This window comes from Barbus barbus, assembly GCF_936440315.1.
Source record: "Barbus barbus genome assembly, chromosome: 39".
In the NCBI taxonomy this organism is placed as follows: Eukaryota; Metazoa; Chordata; class Actinopteri; order Cypriniformes; family Cyprinidae; genus Barbus; species Barbus barbus.
In genome coordinates this window covers 26647724-26669221 of record NC_136717.1, presented here as the reverse complement: position 1 = coordinate 26669221, position 21498 = coordinate 26647724, and the positions used below count along the sequence as shown (strand labels likewise).

The following is a 21498-nucleotide window of genomic DNA, read 5'->3' as shown; positions in this document are numbered from 1 at the left end:
CTTTTTTTTGGGGATTTTTATCTTTTTTTTTTTTTTTTTAAACGCATTAGTGAAAGTAGGCTTTCTCCAGCTCAATACCATACTGGATTCAGACCTAGAATTCCCAGATCTGGATCTGACGCTCAGACTACAGGATCTTCCCCAAGAGTTCTCTTTTTTTGGGGGGATTTTTGTTTTTGTTTCTTTAAAACTACAGATTTTTTCCCAGCTCAATATGGGATTGAACCTGGAATCACAAACTGATGCTTTAACCGCTCGACCACAGGCTCTTCCGCAGGCTTTTCACTTGTGTTTTGGGGATTTTCGTCTTTTTTTAAAAAAGACTTGTGAAACTAAAGTTTTTCATCTTTAATATAGAGCTGCACACTCAGAATAAAAGACGAAAACAAGGTTTATTCACTGTTTGAAATGTATTGCTCACCTGATCATCTGCAACACATGAACTAAAACCAGACAAAAGCACGAGTTCAAGCCAAACTCTCTCTAGATGCCATTCTCTTCTTTAGAGATATATTCAAATTATATCTGTGAATTACACCGTTGCAACTTCATGTTAAATATTTATAACTGGGGTGGTGATGGCGCAGTGGATAAGACACATGCCTTTGGTGTGAGAGACCCGGGTTCGAATCCACTGTGAGACACCAATGTGTCCCTGAGCAAGACACTTAACCCCTAGTTGCTCCAGAGGCGTGCGACCTCTGACATATATAGCAATTGTAAGTCGCTTTGGATAAAATCGTCAGCTAAATGTAAATGTAATTATTTAATAAGTTATTGATTCTACTGTGCGTCCACAAAATATATTTTTCACAAATACTGCATTTTTAAAAAGGCTGAATGACATTCCTCTTCATTATTTCTACATCTTTAATTCTGGTCCATAGGGGAAAACATTAAATGCATTCAAATAGTTTGCTTTGATTTCATTTTTAATAAATTGTCAATTACCCTCTGTAACAATAAAACATCTGGAAAACCGCCCTTTTCTTCAGTAGAAATATTTTCTTATATCTGAGCACCATAACATTATTTGGACGTTTAAATAATTAGTTCTGTGCTAAAGCAATTGTTTATAGAGAAAACAGTGCATTTCACAAACAAAACAACTGACACTAAGTGTATTAGGCTTGTAACATGCATGTTTCTAGTTATGATATGCACTATATATTATATTTCTTCAGGGAAATGTCTAGCATACACTTCAGCCTCAGTTTGGGAATCATTCTATAGTCTGTCCTGTCAAAAATTAATTTCTAACCATCCACAAATCATTGTGAACAGTTATCCTATTTATTATTATTATTATTATTATGTTAACTGGTTATTAAATGAAGACTAATATTAGTGTTTTAAATTACAATTGTACTGTAAAATATTTTTAGTTTGTTTTAACTATTCACAGCAGAGTCCATCGATATTAATACTGTGACCATAACATTATTTGGACACTTAAATCATAATTAGTTCTGTCTTAAATGCATTGTATTTAATAACCAAAAATGAAAGCATGTGGTTTATAGAGAAAAATAGTGCACAAGCAAAACATTTGAAAAAAATAAAAAATAAATGATTAAAGCCTGAAACAATAATCAGAAATATCATTTTTTGGGTTAATGGAACAGGATCTTGAACCTTCAGACGAGATGTTTGTATGTTATGTGTCATATTTGATACACCTGGCTCGAACCGTGTGATATAATGAGAATATCAAGGAAAAAACAGCTCAGCTTTATTCAGAGACTCAAACGGAGCAGAAATATGACATTTGCTACAGATGCTTATGTTTATATGATGAAAATCCTTGTCATGTAAATCAGTCAGATCTTTATAACAGCACAGGAGATAGTTACATAAAAAACACAATCTATATTTCCAATAATATGTCTTAAGATGATATATAAATATACAATTATTATGCAAAGCGATGAGTATTAATCAGAATATTGTTCAGTCCTGTTTCATGGACAGACACTGGCTTTAATGGTGATGCCACATTTAAGGGTTTTTAGAGCTGCAGTGCTTTGCTTCCAGTGATCCACCATATATACAGTTCAGATAAAACCAAATATGGTTTCCACACATGAGATTTGGTCTGAGATTTAAACTATTTTACTGCCTAAAAAAGTAAAGGAAGTTCAATCAAGTAACAGATTACTTGACAGTAATAGAAGGCACCTGCCACGAGAGGGCGCTGAACAGACAAAAACATAATGTATCAGTCATTTTATTTCTAAAACACTTATCAATTATGAATCTATCAGCCGTGTTTGCTTAGAGATTTATGAGGAAACCCGCGTCATCATGAGCGCGCTGTACTTAAGAGGAGACGCGCGCGCTCCCGCAGAACCCGATGAGCGAGATGACGCGCGGCGCGCTCCCGCGGCTCAGGGTCTGATTTAAACGCGTTGCTTCACTTCACTTCACTGAAACAGAACTGGAGTGACACTCGGTTTTTTCGTCTCTGCTCAGATGTTTCACGATGCTTCAGTAAGTTCAACTTTTTTCTCTAAAAGTCTTTTAAATTTTTCCAAAGTTTTAGAGTTTGGTGAATCTCAGGAAAACATGTCCAGGTTGTTATTTCACTCCGGAATATATATATATATATATACATACACACACACACACAAAAAAAACAATATGTTGTTGTATTTAGTTATTTACTTATGTTCATGACAATGAAGTACATTTGAAAACTACAGAAGTATACAGTGTATTTATTGTATTGAACTGATAATTTGTAATACTAAAATACTGTAATGCATGTAAATTAGTGACAATGTAAAAAAAAAAAAAAAGTTGTTTTATTTTGTAACATAAAATACCTTATTTAATTGTTCGTGTTTTGTTTATTGAGGAATGAACTGTGTTAAGACTGTGATTCACAATTACACTGAAAAACAACATCTTCACTTATAATTACTAATAAATACAAAGAAATGTGACATTTTGAATGAAATATTTGAAATTTTTTATTTACTATAGAATTATTTTTTTTTTACAGTGTACCAATCAATAGTTTAGTGCTTTATTTGTTTTCATCAATATTGTTTAGCCAATATTAGTAACTATTTTCCAAGTATATGTGTTTTTGTCAGATCAGAAGTCTGGGGATCTGTGACCAACACTATATTCCTCAGTGATCTGACACCAGCAGCTCTGTGTGTGTTAGTTCATTCATTTTAATCATATTTTTATGTTGTGTTTTCCAGGTGTATCATGTGAAACTGGTCAGTCGGGTTCGTGGAAATGCTCGGATCATTTCACGCGACCCCTGACCTTTACTGCCCGACTCTTTCTCGAGACGCTGAGCCCTGGCTGCTGTAAGCATGGATGCTCACATGCACAAGAGCCGGACGCTTCACTACGGCCTGAACGACTGTCCTGTGAGTATTAATCAGGACGTGCATTGTTTTTACATAAAGCTCATTATAATGTTGACAGCTGAGCCCAACCCTATCTTATTTATGATTGAAACATTATATATGAAGCGTGTTTTTTTCCATGAAGGAAGGAAATAACCCACACATTCACAAACACTGATTCATGCCGAAATCACACAAGCAGAGAAACCAGTTCCTTCGTCTCTAAAGCATGACAGGGAACTCATTGTGTTTGGGAGGACAGGTGTGTGTGTTAGAGAGCTTGCGTCTCATACGCTGAACGGGATTCTGTAGTAAAGACAAGAATCCAGTCGAGCAGCATGAGAAACATGACATGATCTACTCAAAACCAGCAGGTTCTGAATGATACAGGTGGTTTTAAGATAAGTATCTATTATTACCGCTCACACTTCGGATTAGTGCTTAGAACAAACCCTAAAGTATGTCTGTTTGACATGAATGATTCATGTGTGTTATTGAGGAGACGTGCGTCTTGACTAATTTAAGTAATCAGAAAATGATTACAATTAAGTCTGTGGCATTTTCCACCTGTTTTATGAAGGTGAAGCGGGGCGATAAAACAGGTGAAAACATCCCACCGATTTTAATGAGTCATATTTAGAGACCAGATTCTTTTCATGAAAACACATTGCAATTAGGGTTATTATAGGTATAAAAAAACCTATAGAAAAACCTGTCACTTGAAAAAAAAAAAAATTTATATAAAAAAAAAAAATTGGAAAATTTGTTATACAATAAAATAATTTTAAAGAGATGCATTTGAGCTGAAATAAAATATATTTTAAATCTATAAATATATTTTATTTCAGATAGTTGCCAAGGCTAATTTCCATTTAGTGTAAGTTGATGTACTAAAATAATTAAATCTGAAATAAAAATAAAAACTATAAAGACTAACTAAAACATTAACTAAAAAACTAAATAAAAATCACACAAAAAAATAAAATAAAAAAAAGTCGAATGAAAATATTCATTATTTTAAAATATTCAATTCAAAATATGAATAAAATCTAAAGACTAGTATCATGGTGGCAACTTTTGCATATGCAAACATCACTCATGTCTTCTTTAGGAAACCAAGTCTGCATTATTTTAACATCTTGTATTTTAAAGATATTAAACAATCCAGTGAAAACCATGCATCTTAAATACACATATTTAGCTCTTCCTATTGATTGGATTGTGCATCAAAAAGATGTTTAATGATCCTTCAATTTTCAATTAATTTTGTAAGTTTACAGGAACTTTTTTTATCCATTTCCAGTCTCGGCAGACTTTTAGCAAAAAAATGGATTTATGGGAATTGTCAGGGAATTATGTGCATAAAAAGTGTATACTGTGCTATTCACAATTATACATACATATACATTTTATATATATATATGTGTGTGTGTGTGTGTGTGTATAAACAGTAGTAGTAGAATGCATACTACCTTAATTATTATTTAGACGTACTATATGTGCCACAAACCGTTCTGATGGGTCTCTCTCTCACACTCAGTCATTTCTTCATGACATGGTTGTGTTGACTGTAACTTGATAACTCTTCGAACAAAAGACTCCAGAGACCTGTGTTTGAGAAAGAAATTGCACTCAAACCATCAGCTGTTCTCTACAAACCTCGAGCAGAGAAGAAAAGCCGGTCCTGCTTCTGTCTGCTGCTTGTTTTTCTGAATATCTAATGGCACAGACTAAAAGCAGCCCACAAAGGTGATGCAATGTGTGCACGGACAGCACGGCTTACAGAGGGGCTGTTCAGGGTGAAGGGTGTGTTCACGGGGCGATGAACAAGCAGCCCACTGTTCACACACACACACACCTGAGCGAGAGTGTGAGTGGAGTCTGTGTTCTGCTGTTTGAGCAGGGAGAGGCACTTCAGCCGATCTGAAACACAGCCGATTGATCTCTGAAGCACATGCTTTGTTTAAATCAACAGTCTTAAGATTATGGGAAATAAATGCAGTTGTGTAGATTACAGTGCATAATGCATCATGACATTAACACAAGAGATTATTTGTCAGCTGAACCCATTTGAGCTAAATACTAGATTTTAAGGTAACCCTGATTTTGGGTTAATATTTAAATACTTTTAAATAATAGCCTTTAAAATCAACAGGTTTATGATTATGGGAAACAAATGTAGTCATTCAGACTGTCGTGTAGATTGGAATGTGAATAACACAACGCCATTAACAAGTTCAACCAGAGCTTCCTAAACATTTTTGTCTGATGAACAACATATTTGCATGTCTGTTAATTGTCTCACGTTACATTATGATCATGTGACATGATTTGTTTTTAGTTTAAAAATATGGGTTTATATTATGCTTGAATTATTTGTTTTTCCATCAACTCGTGAATAGTTTGGGGAACAATTTGAATTGGACTCACGATTATGAAGGAATGCACGATTTTATATATATTTATTATATATATTTTAGTTCTCAAGTTCATGTTGTGGGAATAGTGATACATTGCCATTCAAAAGTTTTGTAGAAGTAAGATTAAAGAGATTACTTTTATTTAGTAAAGACGCATTAAACTGATCAAAAGTGCCAGTAAAGGCATTCATACAGTTTGAAAAGATTTCTATATGAATTAAATGCTGTTCTTTTCAACTTTCTATTCACCTGTGAATCCTGAAAAATAAAATGCATCACGATTTCCACAGAAATATTGTGCAGCACAACTGTTTTCAACATTGATAATAATCAGAAATGTTTCTTGAGCAGAATGATTTCTGAAGGATCATGTGACACTGAAGTAGTGATGCTGAAAATACACAAATAAATTACATTTGAACATATTCACATAGAAAACAGCCGTTTTAAATTACAATAATATTTCACAATTATTACTGCATTTCTGATCAAATAAAGGCAGCCTTGGTGAGCAGAAGAGACATTTTGAAAAACCAGTGTACATTACTTGACACTTGTCTGTTTTTGTAGGATGATGATCTGCAGTTCCTCAGTCTGGAGGAGCGGGAGTGTATTTTGTTCTTCGAGGAGACCATCGGGTCCCTGGAGGAGGACGATGAGAGGACGGGAATATCCACAGGCGAGCACAGGCTTGCGGTGGAGCGTCCAGCCGCATACATTACAGCTCGACATCCCAGCCCTGTAGATCATGATATCATTGACCTGGTGCACCCTACACCCGGTCCCAGCAAACAGAGGGACACGCTGCCCGTCATGCCAGGTATCCCAAAAAACAACATCTCAATATAAACCACAGAAAACATTCCAATTCATCCTAAACATGCAAAAAGCTGTGCTCTGAAAAGTTAGCAACAACACGGCACTCACTATATAGTGCTTCTATTTTTAAAACTAAATGCATTATGCAAATATTAAAATGCTATAATAAAGCATTGATGTCACATGACTTCAAGTGCATGCAGGTGAAACCCAGTTGTCATCTTAAAAATGTAAACAATCCAATGAAAAACATGCATCTCCCCCATTTGACAATTTTTAGCATAGACTAAATGCACAAAATGCATTTTTGGAATTGTTTGCATATAATTTGCATACTGTGACAGTTATACATATACACTGTTTAAACACAGCATGAGTAGGATGTTAGTAGGCTATTGCAAACATAACCAAAGTATACAAGAACTGTAATTTATAAAAGCCCTCCTAGGGACAAGTGTTGCAAATGAGCTTTGGCTACAAGCACTATGGTACATGCACATTTCAGTTTCATCTGTTTATTGTATCTGTCCCTAACAATTAAAACATGAAATAACTAATGTTAATGTTTAAAAAACTAATACTAGCTTTTCTAATCTTTTTATTTATTATACAATTAACAAAAGCAAAAAAGGCCTCTAACACTAGCTTGCTCTATTCTATCGGATTTCTTTCTATTTATTATATAATAAAAAATAATAATAAAAAACCTTGTGTACTGCGTAAAGCGAACAGAGACTTGTTATAGCACTTGCATATTATTGCTCTTTTGTTGATTTTGATTGCTTCCATTATTCCTCATTTGTAAGTCGCTTTGGATAAAAGCATCTGCTAAATGACTATAAAAAATAAAATGTGTAATCTGCAATGAAATCCAGCGGATGCTGTCATTGCTTCTTTAGTTGCAATAAGGACTAAATACTGTACATGATGCATATGTTCAAGCTAATGTTCATAAACGTTATACAGCAAAAGACCAGACAATGGGTCTCGTTTACTAAACATTGCGTAGAATATTTTGTATTTATATGCACAGGAGGGAACTAGTCTTACTTTAGTGTCATTTATATATCATTATAGTTAATATTAATTAAAATGAAAACTTTTAATTTCATACTTTTAGTTAATGTTAGTTTTAGTCATTTTGTTACATGATTTTTGGTAAAACACACACCCTCACCCTCACACACACACACACACACACACAGACAAAATTGCTCTGTTGGCTGTGGAGTTAAGACATTTGCAAATATGATTAAAAGATGAATATGAGACAAAACTACAGAAGTCACTTTATTATTAGCCGTTTCAACACATACATGTTTTACCAAATAAAAAGAACAGCTCTTTTAGAGTTCATAAGTATTGGAACAGTTGCCTCACAGAAGCCACAAAACCAGTCATAAGGGTGGATTTTGTGAAATTGAGATTTATACATCATCTGAAAGCCGAAATATTAAGCTTTCAATTGATGTATGGTTTGTTAGGATCAGACAATATTTGACATCTGAGGGTGCAAAAAAATCTAAATATTGAGAAAATCTCCTTTAAAGTTGTTCAAATGAAGTTCTTAGCAATGCATATTACTAATCAAAAATTAAGTTTGGATATATTAACAGTAGGAAATTTACAAAATATCTTCATGGAACATGATCTTTTCTTAATAACCTAATGATTTTTGGCATAAAGGAAAAAACAATAATTTTGACCCTATTGCTACAAATATACCTGTGCTACTTAAGACTGGTTTAGTGCTCCAGGGCCACATTTATACATTGTGTTGTCATTACACAAGATAACATTTTTGCACCATCAGCGGTCCATTAACGCAATTGTAAATGTGTTTGCCTTGTCAGATTTCCAAGAGCTGACTGTACCCCCAGAGACCCATTTTGAGCTGAAGCCAAAAAGTGACCTGGACGTCCCAGACGGGCCGCAAGAGGAATTTGGACACCAGCCGCCCGCAGGTTCAGTTCCCACCCCGGTTGTAATCGCCAGCAAGATTGCCGAGCACCAGGGCCTGTCTGCATCGCAGCTGCTCCCGCGCAGACGCAGTCTAGAGTTGCCGACGAACCCCTCGGCCAAACACGGCCCTCTGACCCACGCCAAACCCTCGCGTCTCCCCGACAGCATCAGCATGTTGCAGAGCAGCCGCGAACACATTCCCCACTCGATCGCCACCGAAGCCGCCAGCGTTCAGGAGCGCCGGGCGCAGATGCTCGCTAACCTCACCGGCCCGGCACACCCTTTGGACGGCGGAGAACCGGCCTGCGTGCGCAACCTTCCCATGCGGAGCATTTCGTTTCGAGACCCGACACTAGACAAGTCTAGGATGGAGGCGCTTTCAAAGCTCGGACTCGCTCAGAGGCGAGTGCAATCCGTCATGCATTCCTCTCCGAGGGATTCAGAAAGCATCAAGACCAGCACCACGTTCAACATTACCAATCCAGGCAACATCCGCGTGATAGACACTACCAACCCCTGCCAAACCAAATCTAGCCCTGCACCAACGTTGACGAGTGCTGAAGTCATGCACAGTGATTTGAACAGCTATGGCGGTAAGAGCATCACATTAAATCCATGAAATATTAATATTTAAAATTAAAGTATAAATTAAAATATTCCATTAAAAACTTAAACTAAATTAAAATTATAAATTTCTACCTATAAATTAATTTATAAATAAATTAGTGCTGTCAAACGATTAATCGCGATTAGTCGCATCCAAAATAAAAGTTTTTGTTTACATAATTAATATACACAGTACACATACATAAATTATGTATATATAAATACACACACATACATAAACAACACATTTTTCTAAAATATATACATTAAATATATATTTTTATATTATAAGTTATGAATATAAATATAGACGTAAATATATTCTGTATGTGTGTGTATTTATATATACATAATTAATATACACAGTACTCATATATTATGCAAACAAAAACTTCTTTTGGATGAGATTAATCGCGATTAATCATTTGACAGCACTAAAATAAATCAATGTAAATAAATAAATAAAACTGCGCTATTTCTTCTTAAATTGTGGGCCAAGTGCTTGAGCCAAGTTTTCAAGATCTGTATACAAAAAACAAAACAAAAAAAACCCAAAAAGGCTGACCCTGTCAAGAAAAATTATGTCTGACCCTTCTCACATTTTATATGAGGAATATAAATTTTTGCTATCAATTAGAAGGCTTAGGGTTGCATATACCAGATTGAACAGAACACGTAAATCTTTAGTTTATCAGTCTGTAAAATTAATAAATCAGAATTGGGGGTAGGCCTCTGGGCCTCTACTATATTAATGCACTCTGGCGGTGTGTGTATATATTTTTGTATTGTTGGTTTTTGTATGTTTAAATTGTATTAATGTGAATTGAAACGCTTTGAAATGCAAGACAAATTTTGTAAAAAAATTCCAACGAAGTCTAATTGAATTGAACTAAAACAGTTTTTTTTTTTTTTACATGTCCTAGGATCCAATAGGATGGAGGCGCTTTCGAAAGTCGGACTCACTCAGAGGCAATCCGTCATGCATTCATCTCCGAGGGATTCGGAAAGCATCAAGACCGGCGGCACCACCACGTTCAACATTACCAATCCAGCTAATGCTAGCGGCGACGTCCACGTGATAGACACTACCAACCACTGCCAGACCAAATCTAGCCCTGCACCAACTTTGACGAGTGCTGAAGTCATGCACAGTGATTTTAACAGCTATGGCGGTAAGAGCATCACATTAAACCCAACAACATCCTTCAGGAGCGAGAGCCTCTCATCTTCAATGCCCAAAACAGAGTCTTCAGAGATTCATATCAACAACTTCGGTGGCAGATCACGAGCCATGACTCCATCCCAGCCAAACCATCGCACCCAAACCAAGACCATCACCCCAGTAAAAGAGGAAAAATACAGGATTTCAAATGAAGACTTACCCAAGAGGAAAGTGTCGCACTCCGAAGCGTCCGTGAAGCAGCCGCCCGCTCCGGCTCCAAAACCATCGCGCCACCAAAGTCCACTCAGTCCCACCGGGTCACGCCCCGCTCCGCAATCCCCAGAGTTACGCCGCAAATCTTTGCCAAAGCCGTCCTTCCGCACTCAGGGAGTAACGGTGCAGTTTTCTGGCAGAGGAGCCACAGATGAGGCCAGACGTGATGCACTACGCAAACTAGGACTGCTGAGGAACACGTCTTAAATGTGACCCTGGACCACAAAACCAGTCATAGGGTCATAGATAATGCATCATCTGACAGCTGAATAAATAAGCTTTCCATTGATGTATGGTTTGTGTGGATAGGCCAATATTTGACATCTGAGGGTGCAAAAAATGTAAATATTGAGAAAATCACCTTTAAAGTTGTCCAAATGAAGTTCTTAGCCATGCATATTACTAATCAAAAATTAAGTTTTGATATATTTACGGTAGGAAATTGACAAAATATCTTGATGGAACATGATCTTTAATTAATATCCTAATGGTTTTTGGCATGAAAGAAAAATGTATAATTTTGACCCATACAATGTATTGTTGTCTATAACCGTGCTACCCAAGACTGCTTTTGTTCTCCAGGGTCAGAAATGTTCTCTTACCCTAACTAATAACGTGTAGACAGAAACAATTGAGAAGCTATCATTTAACCAGTGCTGGGTAGATTACTTAGAAATTGCAGTTTGCTGCTAAATTACATGGCAAAAAAATAGTTAGTAATCTATTAGATTACATATTTTATGTAATCAGACTACGCTTTGATTACTTTTAGATTACTAGATGACCTAACTTTTTATATAGGATAATTTGATACCATATTGATATAAAAACACAAATAGAAAAAGTAAAATAGAATAAATCTCATTGCATAAGTTGTACAGCGTTTAGGGTTTCCAAAACTGAAAAATGAGTTAATTCAATCTTAAAAATGTTACATTTACATAAGTGTTTTTATTTTAAAACTATCGGTTTGTGACCAACATCAGAGAACCATGAACATGCAAATGTGTTATTATTGACTTAATTCTTAATTATCTACCTAAAATCTCAGGGAGACTTATATTTAATATATTAAAATATATTAAGTCAGAGTTTCAGCTGACAAAAAAAAAACATTAAAAGGGTTAAATGACTCAATGAGTGATAATTTAAATAATATATTTTCATCAGCAGGTGATTAGATATGCAATATTGAGAAAACGCTTCTTAAGTGACATGATGTCTGTAAATAGTGGATTATTAAGGAGAATTAATAAATTATGAATAGTTTACTGCCATTTTGTGAATATTTAATCTATACTAAAGTAACTGTAGTCTAATTATGAGCATTTTAAAACAATATAAACTATTTAATTTTTAATACAGATTTAAAGATTACCAGTTACTACCCAGCACTGATTTCAACCAATCATATGTATATATGCACAAACAATATTGGCATTACCTTGTTTAAGATTTCCAGAAGTTCAGCGCAGGATTTATGATCATCTGTTGGACAGCAGCGAGACTTCTTGATTGAGTTTCAAATGCAAGTTTGGAGAAAAAGTCACAACTAACCCTCACACATCTTTTTTGGTGTCAGTTGTGTTTGGTTTGTCTGTTTAGAAGTTATAGATCAAAATAATCAAATCTTTAAAGAACCCAAGCAGTTGCTTAAGTTGTTGAGCATGCTGTCTCTGGAAGCACACAGCCTGGTGGTTCTTCTTCGGTTTTATGGCAGGTAGCACCAACCTTAAGGTGCATCATCCACACAGCCTGGTTGCAGCCATCTTTGCTTAATGGGAACTGAGCCAATCACTTGAGTCTTAATTGTCATGTGACTGATGACTCCTCCCCCTGATGCTTCCAAGTCCGAGTCACTGCGGTTATGCTTCTAATTCCTATATTTTTGCTACATTTAATAATACAAAAAGCAAACTTAAAAAAACAATTAACTTATTTGACTTTTTAGTTTTGGGATTTTTACTGTTTTTTGTTTTGTTTTTTTACTGCTTTATTTTGACTATTTTAAGGATTTTTTTTTCTTTTTTTAAAGTTTGATTTTTACCGTTTTATTTTGACTAAGGATTTTTACAGATTTTTTTTTTTTTTTTATATTAAGATTTTTACTGTTTTATTTTGACTTTTGGTTAGTTGTTGGATTTTTACTGTTTTATTTTGACCAAGGATTTTTACAGTTTTTATTTTTTATATTTAGATTTTTACTGTTTTATTTTGACTTTTGGTTAGTTGTTGGATTTTTACTGTTTTATTTTGACTAAGGATTTTTACAGTTTTTTTTTTTATTTTTTATATTTAGATTTTTACTGTTTTATTTTGACTTTTGGTTAGTTGTTGGATTTTTACTGTTTTATTTTACTGATTTTTTTGTCTATTTTTATTTTTTTTTACTTTCACTTTACACTTTCATTTTGTTTGCTCTTCCATTTTTACTTTCACTTTCATGTTGAATTTTTATCTTTTTTGTGTCTGATATGTTATACCTGAAGAACCCAGACTGTACACAAGAAATACCTCAAGGGTCTTCCTAGAGAAATATCTTGCACGTCGTCTCTCATGTTTATTTTAGCAGGTTAGTTTGTATGATAATGTATTTTTATTCTCTGGATGTTGAGTTGTGGGTTTGGAGGGTGGTTGTTAGGTGGAGAGCTTTCTCTTCTTTCTCTCCCAGCATGCCCCAGCCTTCAAACATGCAGAATGTCTTGTAAATGTATGTTTAGTTCCTCCCACACTAAACCACAGCCATCTAAATCTAGAACATGTTAGTCACATGGGACTGAAATCTCACGCTGTTGTTTTTTTACTTGTCGTGTGTGTAATGTGGATTCCAGCGTGAATGAGCATGAGTGTTAGATTATGCGTGTTTGATTTTTTTTTGTTTTATTGCGACTCCGGACTTTTGCTTTCATTGAAGCAGTTATTGAAGGATACAGAATGCATGATTGTGAACTTGTGACACTATATAAACACACACACGACACAAAACAACAGTTTATATCCACCTCTGTCTAAACGTATATTTTCTTGCAATGGTGAAGAGCTTATATTTACACTGATTGTTTCTGAATAAATTCAATGAAACTCATCATGGTGTCTGGAGATGTTCAGTTGCAACCGAATGTGTCAGATAATGTTGAGTTTAGAGATGCAAAATAGAGACTTCACAAACGTTCACAAAGTTTGACAGTGACATTTAATCAATCAAGTCTGGAAATAAAAACATTCAAAGCACAATACAAACAAAAAACAGAATAGAGAAGAACTAAATCAAAAACATTAAGAAATTTAGAAAGAAAATACTTTTTCGCATTTAAAAATAATTTTTAATGACAATTAAATCCCTAATGTCTCAGTAATATTTAATGTTACAGTAATATTTAAAGTACATTATTTTGTCAACCTGAATTTAATTATGTTGTGGTTTTATGAGTTCAATAATGTGTCTGGACAAAATGAGCTGCAAATCTAGTACTAAAACATCCTCCGTTGACGATTTAAGTTGTTCTTCATAAAATTTGTGACTTTAAAGATGCTTGAAACAGACGTTCCTGTTTCCTGGTGTTCGGCTCAAACGTATATCACCAGAAACCTCGGTTAGATCTTACCTGTTCCACCCACAGGTGTCCGGTTCGACTGAATCCCAATCAGCTGCACTAGTTAGTGAGTTCAGAGACTCACGATGGCTGTAAAACATGCTGGTGAGTGCGTCTGAGAGCACAGACACAAAGAGAGACATTCTCATGGTCACAGGAAGTCACTTTACTGCAACAGCGAACAGGTTACAGCTGCGTTCAGCCCATGCACGTCTCGCTCAGGAACGGTCACTGCGGACCGGCTGAGGTTAAAGAGAATTAAACAGCAGGAGAAAGAACAGAACACGTCCCAAAGTTTGTCTGAAGAACAAAAACACGAGTTTTCCTCTGTTAGAGTCTCGGTTCGCTCGCTATCGAACCATCAAACTGTCCCTGACACAATAAAACCACCTCCGCATTGTGTGTGTGTGTGTGTGTGTGTCAATGCAGAGACATTTCAGTCTCGCATGTGTGTGTGTGTGTGCGTGTTCCCATCTGTGTCCACCAGCTGATGCGGCTCGTCTGGTTGCCGTGGTGACGCTGCAGTCAGGTGGGTGTCTCTCCATCCTAGAGCAGCACCGCTGTCCATCTCTCCATGTCTCTCTTGCTGTCTTTGACTCGTCGTTTGCTCAGTCTGACATCATCAGCGTCTCCTGCAGTGCACAGGGTGAAAGGTCAGGGGTTAGTGAGTTGACCTAAGTTGCACAATTCAGAGAAAAATGTAATAGTGATTTTATTATTTACTAATTTTGTTGTTTTTATAGATCAAACTTTCAAGTACAATTTGTATTTTTTAAAATAAAGCTTCAGGTTTGTTGCGCTTGTTTGTAGGGCTGCACAATTTGGACAAAAATGTTGATTACATAATATTACTATAAAATAGTAGTAATGAATAAAATGATAAAATAAAAGTTGTTATTATTTAGTTTTAGAATAATAATAAAATAAAATAATTAAAACCTAATATAAAATATAAATGATAATACTACTACTATATAATTCATACTATATATCTATATCTATACATAATAAAATGTTAATAAAAATAACTACTACTAAACTACTACAAAAAATATTAAAATAAGAAATATTACTACAGTATATTGTACTGTAAAAAAAAAAAAAAAAATTCAACCTTTGTAATAATTGCACTGAGCCATATCTCGATTTAGGTTTTATTCTGACTAATCATGCAGCCCTAGTTGTGGGTTGTAAATTTATTTTAAATATTTTATTGTTTACGTGAATTTTTTTTTTAATAATATATAATATGTATGTGTATATATATATATATATTTTTTTTTTTGGTAAATGATAATAATAATGATAATTATTGATTTTGGTTTTAATAGTGCATCCCTAGTTGTGGGTTTTTGCTAGGGCATTACTATCCCAAAATGCTTTGCAACGGACATATTGTATAAGCAAAGTCAAATCCATTTAGAAAGTTGGGACTATCCATTTTGTAAAAAGTTTTAAAATCAAATTTCTTTAATTTGTGTGTGTGTGCGCGCGAGTGTGTGTGCGTCCACGCGTGTGTGTGCGTGCGCGCGAGTGTGTGTGCGTCCACGCGTGTGTGTGCGTGCGTGCACGTGTGAGTGCGTGCGTGCATGTGTGAGTGTGTGTGTGTGAGTGTGTGCGTGAGTGTGTGTGTGCGCGAGTGTGTGTGTGCGTGTGTGTGTGTGTGTGTGTGTGTGTGTGTGTGTGTGTGTGTGCGCGAGTGAGTGAGTGTGTGCGTGTGTGTGTGTGTGTGTGCGAGTGTGTGTGTGCATGAGTGAGTGAGTGAGTGTGTGTGTGTGTGTGAGTGAGTGAGTGAGTGTGTGTGTGTGCGTGCGTGCATGTGTAAGTGAGTGTGTGTGTGTGAGTGTGTGTGCATGAGTGAGTGAGTGTGTGTGCGAGTGTGTGTGCGTGCGAGTGTGTGCACGTGTGCGCGCATGTGTGTGTGTGTATGTGAGAGTGAGTGAGTGTGTGCGCGTGTGTGTGTGAGTGCGTGCGTGAGCATGAGTGTGTGTGTGTGTGCGAGTGAGTGTATGTGTGTGAGAGTGAGTGAGTGTGTGTGCGCGTGCGTGTGTGCGTGCGAGTCGGACCTGCCGCCGGTCTTGAAGATGAGGTCTGCGTTGGGCGCTCCTTTGGGGTGCTGGTAGCGCGGCCGGCGCTCTCTGTTGGTGTTTGCGGGAGCGGGTCTCTGAGCGAGCGACTGCATCATCTCTGAAAGCACACAAGAGCAGACGCTCCATCAGTAGCTGTGACACACTGAGGCCCTGTTTACACTAGAGCGTTTTCGTTTTAAAACACATAACTTTTGCTAATAATAATAATCTCTGATGTCCCCAGAGCGTTTATGTGTGAAGTTTTTAGCAAAATATACCCCACAGATAAATTTTTATAGCTTTTTAAAATTGCCACTTTTAGGGTATGAGCCCAAACGCGCTGATTTTGAGTATGTTGCTTTAAATGCAAATGAGCTGTTGATCCCGGAGAAGAGGGCGGAGCTTCAAGAGCTCAAGCTCTGCATTAGCAGTGCTAGCCTTTGCAAATAAACATTCCACTATTAATACAAGCCTGTTATCTTTACAGAAAACTACTCGGTTTCAAAGTCAGTCATCTGAATATACTGTGTATAATAAATTCACGTTTATGAATTACACAGACGGCGAGCACGGCGGGATAAAAATAACAACATAGCTGTCATGCTATCACAAACTTTATAAGTCCCACTTCTGATTATGAGCTCGACAGCTTCAAACGATCGACTCACATTGCTTTCATACGCAACTTTTAACTCCCACATTCCTATTTAAGATCATTCTGGCAGCACGTGAAGACATCAGCAGTGAAAACACACAGAGACAATGATAGCTTTAGCAATTAGCCTTACAGAGTGCCAAGAAGCTCTTTCAGAAAGGCAATTTGGAAAACAAACACATGATACTTACTTTGTCTGGAGCTAATGTTCGCGCACGAACCGTTGGTATTGATTCCTAAACATTTAGGGGACGTTACCATTTTTCTGGGATATTTCCTCGGAAAATGAAATTTAACCACAGTGTCCTCGGCTCAGATGAGTGGAGATTATGGAGACTCCTATGTTCATTAGTGCATCAACACAACACTTGTAAAGCCTCTTTGGCGATGACTCGCTATATCTCCAGTAATGGCGGACCGCTGCTTCTCACTCAGGGCTGTGATTATGCTAATAGGGCAGAGAGCGTCACAAATGGGTGGGACTTTTTCCCTTCTGTGACGTGAACAGAGGGAGAATCTGAAACCGCTCTTTTGGAGGGACTGTTCATGATTTATTGGTTTTATAAAAAAAAAATGAGTAGGTGGATTTTTAACATTGTAGGCTGGTTGTTTTCACACACTGCGGCCACACAACTGTGTTCCAACACCTTATAAAAGTGATTTTTGCATAATACGTCCCCTTGAGATTTTGAAAACAATGGCATGGCTGCCCACATCCGCTCTGCGTATCCTTGACGACCGTGTAAACAATAACATCATTCTCATAGTTGTACCCATAGATATGTGTAAGTAGATCCCCAATTCAACCACTCCAAGCACGCAGATGCATCCGCCATCTAAATAATAGGGCATCTATCTATACGTATCTATGGTTGTACCTGCATGAATAGTCATGTGACAGTTGTGTAGTGTGGTCGGAGATCGCTGTGAAAACACCAGTGTAGACGAGGATTGTTTTGATTTTAAAACGAACACACACTGGTGTAAACAGGGCCTGAGAAAGCTGCGTCAGCGGCTCACCCTGATAGTCCTCCTGCTCCTGCCGCTCGTTGATGTCCAGCGTCAGCTTCTTCATGCGCATGCGCTCCTCCTGCTCCGCCTGCTGCTGGTTGAAGTGATTCGCCGCCAGATGAGACGACAGCGGCACGTTCAGGATCTTAAACTACACACAGACAGTTTCCTCATCAGATCACAGAGACAAACTATCAGAAAGTATTTTAACAATGAAATGACAATTATCACTTTTAACTCATTGTTTAAATAACTATCTTTTACTTTTTTGCTACTTTCTTAGTGAAAATTAAATGTACATTTAAAATTAAAATTAAAAGACATGTCATTTCTTTGGATAAACTAAGATATTAAACTAAGGAAGTATATGAAAACATTTTAACAAAGGACAAATATCACCTTTAATTACTTGTTTAAATTATTTAATTATTTTTTATATTACATTTTATCTAATGCAATAATATTTGAATTACATTTTTAATTAATTTAAGATCTTGAATGTAATTTCTGTGGATGAACTAAGATTTTAAGATACAAGGAAGCATGTGATACTTTAACAAAAATATACAAATATCACAATTAAATTATTTAAAACGGTTTAAATTTAAATTACATTTAAATAAAATTATTTTACTTGGCTCTAAGAAAATATAAAAAATGAACAAAAATAATGACGTTATTTATAAAAGAAATTAAAGGCAATATTTGTCCTTGTTTTTAGTTAAAACACTTTCTCCTTGCTTAATTCCTTGTTTAAATAATATATATTTTTTAAACATTAATTTTATTAATTTATTCTGGACAATTTTAGAATTTAAATACATTTTTAATTAATTAAATATTAAATTAATAAATAATCAATATTAAATTATTCTTAAAGATCACATAAAAAAGGTTAAACTAATTAAATTTATTTTATATACTAATTGTATATATTAATACTTCACTTGTACTATTGTTATTATATTGGTAACTTTTTAGCACAATTTCTCATTGCACACAGCTATATGTTAAAAACGCTCTGGCAATACAAATGTAGCGAGAGAGACAAAAAAGAATGAATGTCAAGTTTCTGAAAGACTGTGAAGGGTTAAACTGGGTCACTGAGACACCAGCAGAATGAAAACAAAGCGTGCTGTAGTTTACACTCCCAAAGCCACATCCTGAAAACACCCTGCAGACCTGAACCATTCCCAACACACACACACACACACGCGCAGTACCTGCTGTTTGTTGCCCTTGCGCGTGAGCATGACAAACTGCATGGTGTCACTGATGTCTGCGTCTGCGGTGCAGGAGGGGGCAGGGCTTTTCTTCAGCTGGCTCTTTAACTGCAGGGGGATGGCCACGTCCAGCTGATGCACCTTCACTGCCTCTCCACTGCGCTGCTGCTCAGACACACACACACACACACACACACACACACACACACACACACACACACACACACACACACAAAGATATTATAACTCAGATATGAAGCTGGAATATATAGTGCATATATTACATTTCTTGCTAATTTCTTTAAATTTTTATAAAATTTGTTTTACAATTTATTTAAACATTTATGTGCATTGAATTACATTTTTAATTAAATAAATTAAGTTTATTATAAAAATTCATGCATGTAATTTCTGTGGATAAACTGAGGTATTTAAGTTGTAATAAAGTTTTTTTTTTTTTTATTACTTTCTTTGCTACTTATTTTTATATAAATTTACAATTAAATAAAATGTTTAATTACATGTATTTTATTTTGCACCAAGTAGCAAAAAAGTAACAAAAACAAGAAAATTATTTAAACAAGGAATTGAATGTGCTTTATAATTTTGTAATTTATTTAATATTTAAATAAACTGATAAATAATTTTAAATATATATTATATTTTTAAATAATTTTAATTAATAAATTATTTAAATTATAAACGTAATTAAGATTAATACAGATTAATTGTTAAAAACATCCAGTAAATTTCAGATAATTACAAAGAATTGGCACGTAACACAAAATTTGAAAGTAGAAAGACAATAATATTGGAATAATATTATAATTTTGGAACTTCAAAAACATTTTTTTTTTTAATGTGTTTTATTTGCACCATTGTTCCTGAATTGTTATTGAACTTTTTGCATAATTTATCACTGCACAGCTATATGCTAAAAATGTAGATATAAATATTCAAGCCGATAGTTTTTATTTCTCCTCATGATGTTTCAAACTTGAATGCTGTTATTTTTTTGTGGTTTATAGTAGAAAATTTTGAAGCAGCTGTTCTCCATTTAAAGTGGTCATAGTGACCACAGCTTTTAAACCCCAAAACTGACAAAAATACACCATTGAAGTATTATAAAAATAGACCATATGACTTGGAATAGAGCACAGAAGTGCTCTGAAGAAAGAAAAAAAAGGCATACTTCCAGAACTACACTAGCATACAGTATATGTGACTTTACAGTATCCATTTGTGGACTAAAGGCCACAATGCTACAAATTTTAAGATTAGGGAAGTAAAGAGGGTCAGAGCAAAATCCTGATGGTTTGTTTCGAGTGTTTGTGCACCTGCAGGTTTTCCAGCATCATTTTGTCCAGCGCCTGGATGAAGTCCTCGTCCTCGGCACACGCCATGTGTTTGAGTCCTCCGCCGCGGATAGTGACCTCCTGACCAACACAAACATCAGCGTTAGCTCAGAGAAACCGCCAAACACAGCCTCAGCCTCACGTCACACTCACATTATTCTCTTCATCTGTTTCGTTCTCTTTGTTGGAGTCGGTCAGATAGTCTGTGTTCTCCTCTTCCTCCTCACGCTCCTCTTCCTCATTTTCTGAGCCCTCCTGAACATGTGCGTGACAAAGCACACAGTTTAGCTGATTAAATAATGCATTAATGTTAAATCCATCTCGTCTCTAAACATCAATTTGTCTCTAAACACTCCATCGAGGTGAAGTGAAAAATCTTTTTTTTTTTTTTTTAAGCACATTTATCATAAGACAACAGAAAAAAACCTGAATGGCTAAGTTTTGTTTAAAATATGTGTATAAAATGTGTTTGTGTGCGATTTATTTCTAAATGAACATAAGTACTCTTATCAAAGTATTTTTAAATTTAATTTAATATAAAATTTATTTAAAAGGTATAACATTAATTGGAATTTGAAAAAAAAATATATAGCAAAATTAATATAACAGCTGAATAGCATTTTTTTTTGTTCGTATATATTTGTGTGTATTTTTTTTAATATATATATATATATATATATATATATATATATATATATATATATATATATATATGTACGTATATATATATATATAAATAAATAAATAAATAAATAATGTGTGTATGTGTATAAATAAATAAATCAATAAAATTCAAGTGGTGTTTTTTTGATTTGCAAATGAATTTCAAGTTTGATTTTGTAGTGACTCATGCTGGTGTGTGTTTTTCTCCATCTCTGTGCATCATCAGTAAACTATATGTAAGAGTAAACTATAATGTATGAGAGAGGAGGTGGAGTTTACAGCTGTCAATCACACGTCTGAAAAACAGTCACCTCCTCCTCAG

At 35.3% G+C, this 21498-nt stretch overlaps 2 protein-coding genes across 3 annotated transcripts in view; one reads left to right on the top strand and one right to left on the bottom strand.

Moving 5' to 3' along the window:
• The first annotated feature begins 2382 nt into the window (after positions 1–2382).
• On the top strand, positions 2383–11710 carry LOC306858719 (uncharacterized protein). Its single transcript, XM_079399393.1, has 5 exons — positions 2383–2490; positions 3213–3386; positions 6356–6605; positions 8458–9159; positions 10096–11710. Exons 2-5 carry the CDS (start codon positions 3330–3332, stop codon positions 10812–10814), a joined length of 1728 nt encoding a protein of 575 aa, XP_079255519.1. The 5' UTR covers positions 2383–2490; positions 3213–3329; the 3' UTR covers positions 10815–11710.
• A 2073-nt stretch (positions 11711–13783) lies between these two features.
• Positions 13784–21498, bottom strand: part of LOC306858718 (regulator of nonsense transcripts 2-like) — a 26282-nt gene continuing 18567 nt past the window's right edge. For both annotated transcript variants that reach the window (XM_079399391.1, XM_079399392.1), the window contains 7 exons: positions 21488–21498; positions 20667–20768; positions 20496–20594; positions 19159–19323; positions 17945–18086; positions 16267–16387; positions 13784–14832 (listed from right to left, as the gene is read on the bottom strand). The exon at positions 21488–21498 is cut by the window's right edge and continues 135 nt beyond it. In XM_079399391.1, coding sequence (XP_079255517.1) covers positions 14823–14832; positions 16267–16387; positions 17945–18086; positions 19159–19323; positions 20496–20594; positions 20667–20768; positions 21488–21498 — 650 coding nt within the window. In that variant the 3' untranslated portion in view covers positions 13784–14822. The remainder of the gene's footprint in view (positions 14833–16266; positions 16388–17944; positions 18087–19158; positions 19324–20495; positions 20595–20666; positions 20769–21487) is intronic.

Bases quoted from the DNA above. Each gene is read 5' to 3' on its own strand.
- LOC306858719 (XM_079399393.1), top strand. From the start codon at position 3,330: ATGGATGCTCACATGCACAAGAGCCGGACGCTTCACTACGGCCTGAAC. The intron at 6,606-8,457 runs GTATCCCAAAAA...TTGCCTTGTCAG, and splicing joins CACGCTGCCCGTCATGCCAG to ATTTCCAAGAGCTGACTGTA. The intron at 9,160-10,095 runs GTAAGAGCATCA...TACATGTCCTAG, and splicing joins TGATTTGAACAGCTATGGCG to GATCCAATAGGATGGAGGCG.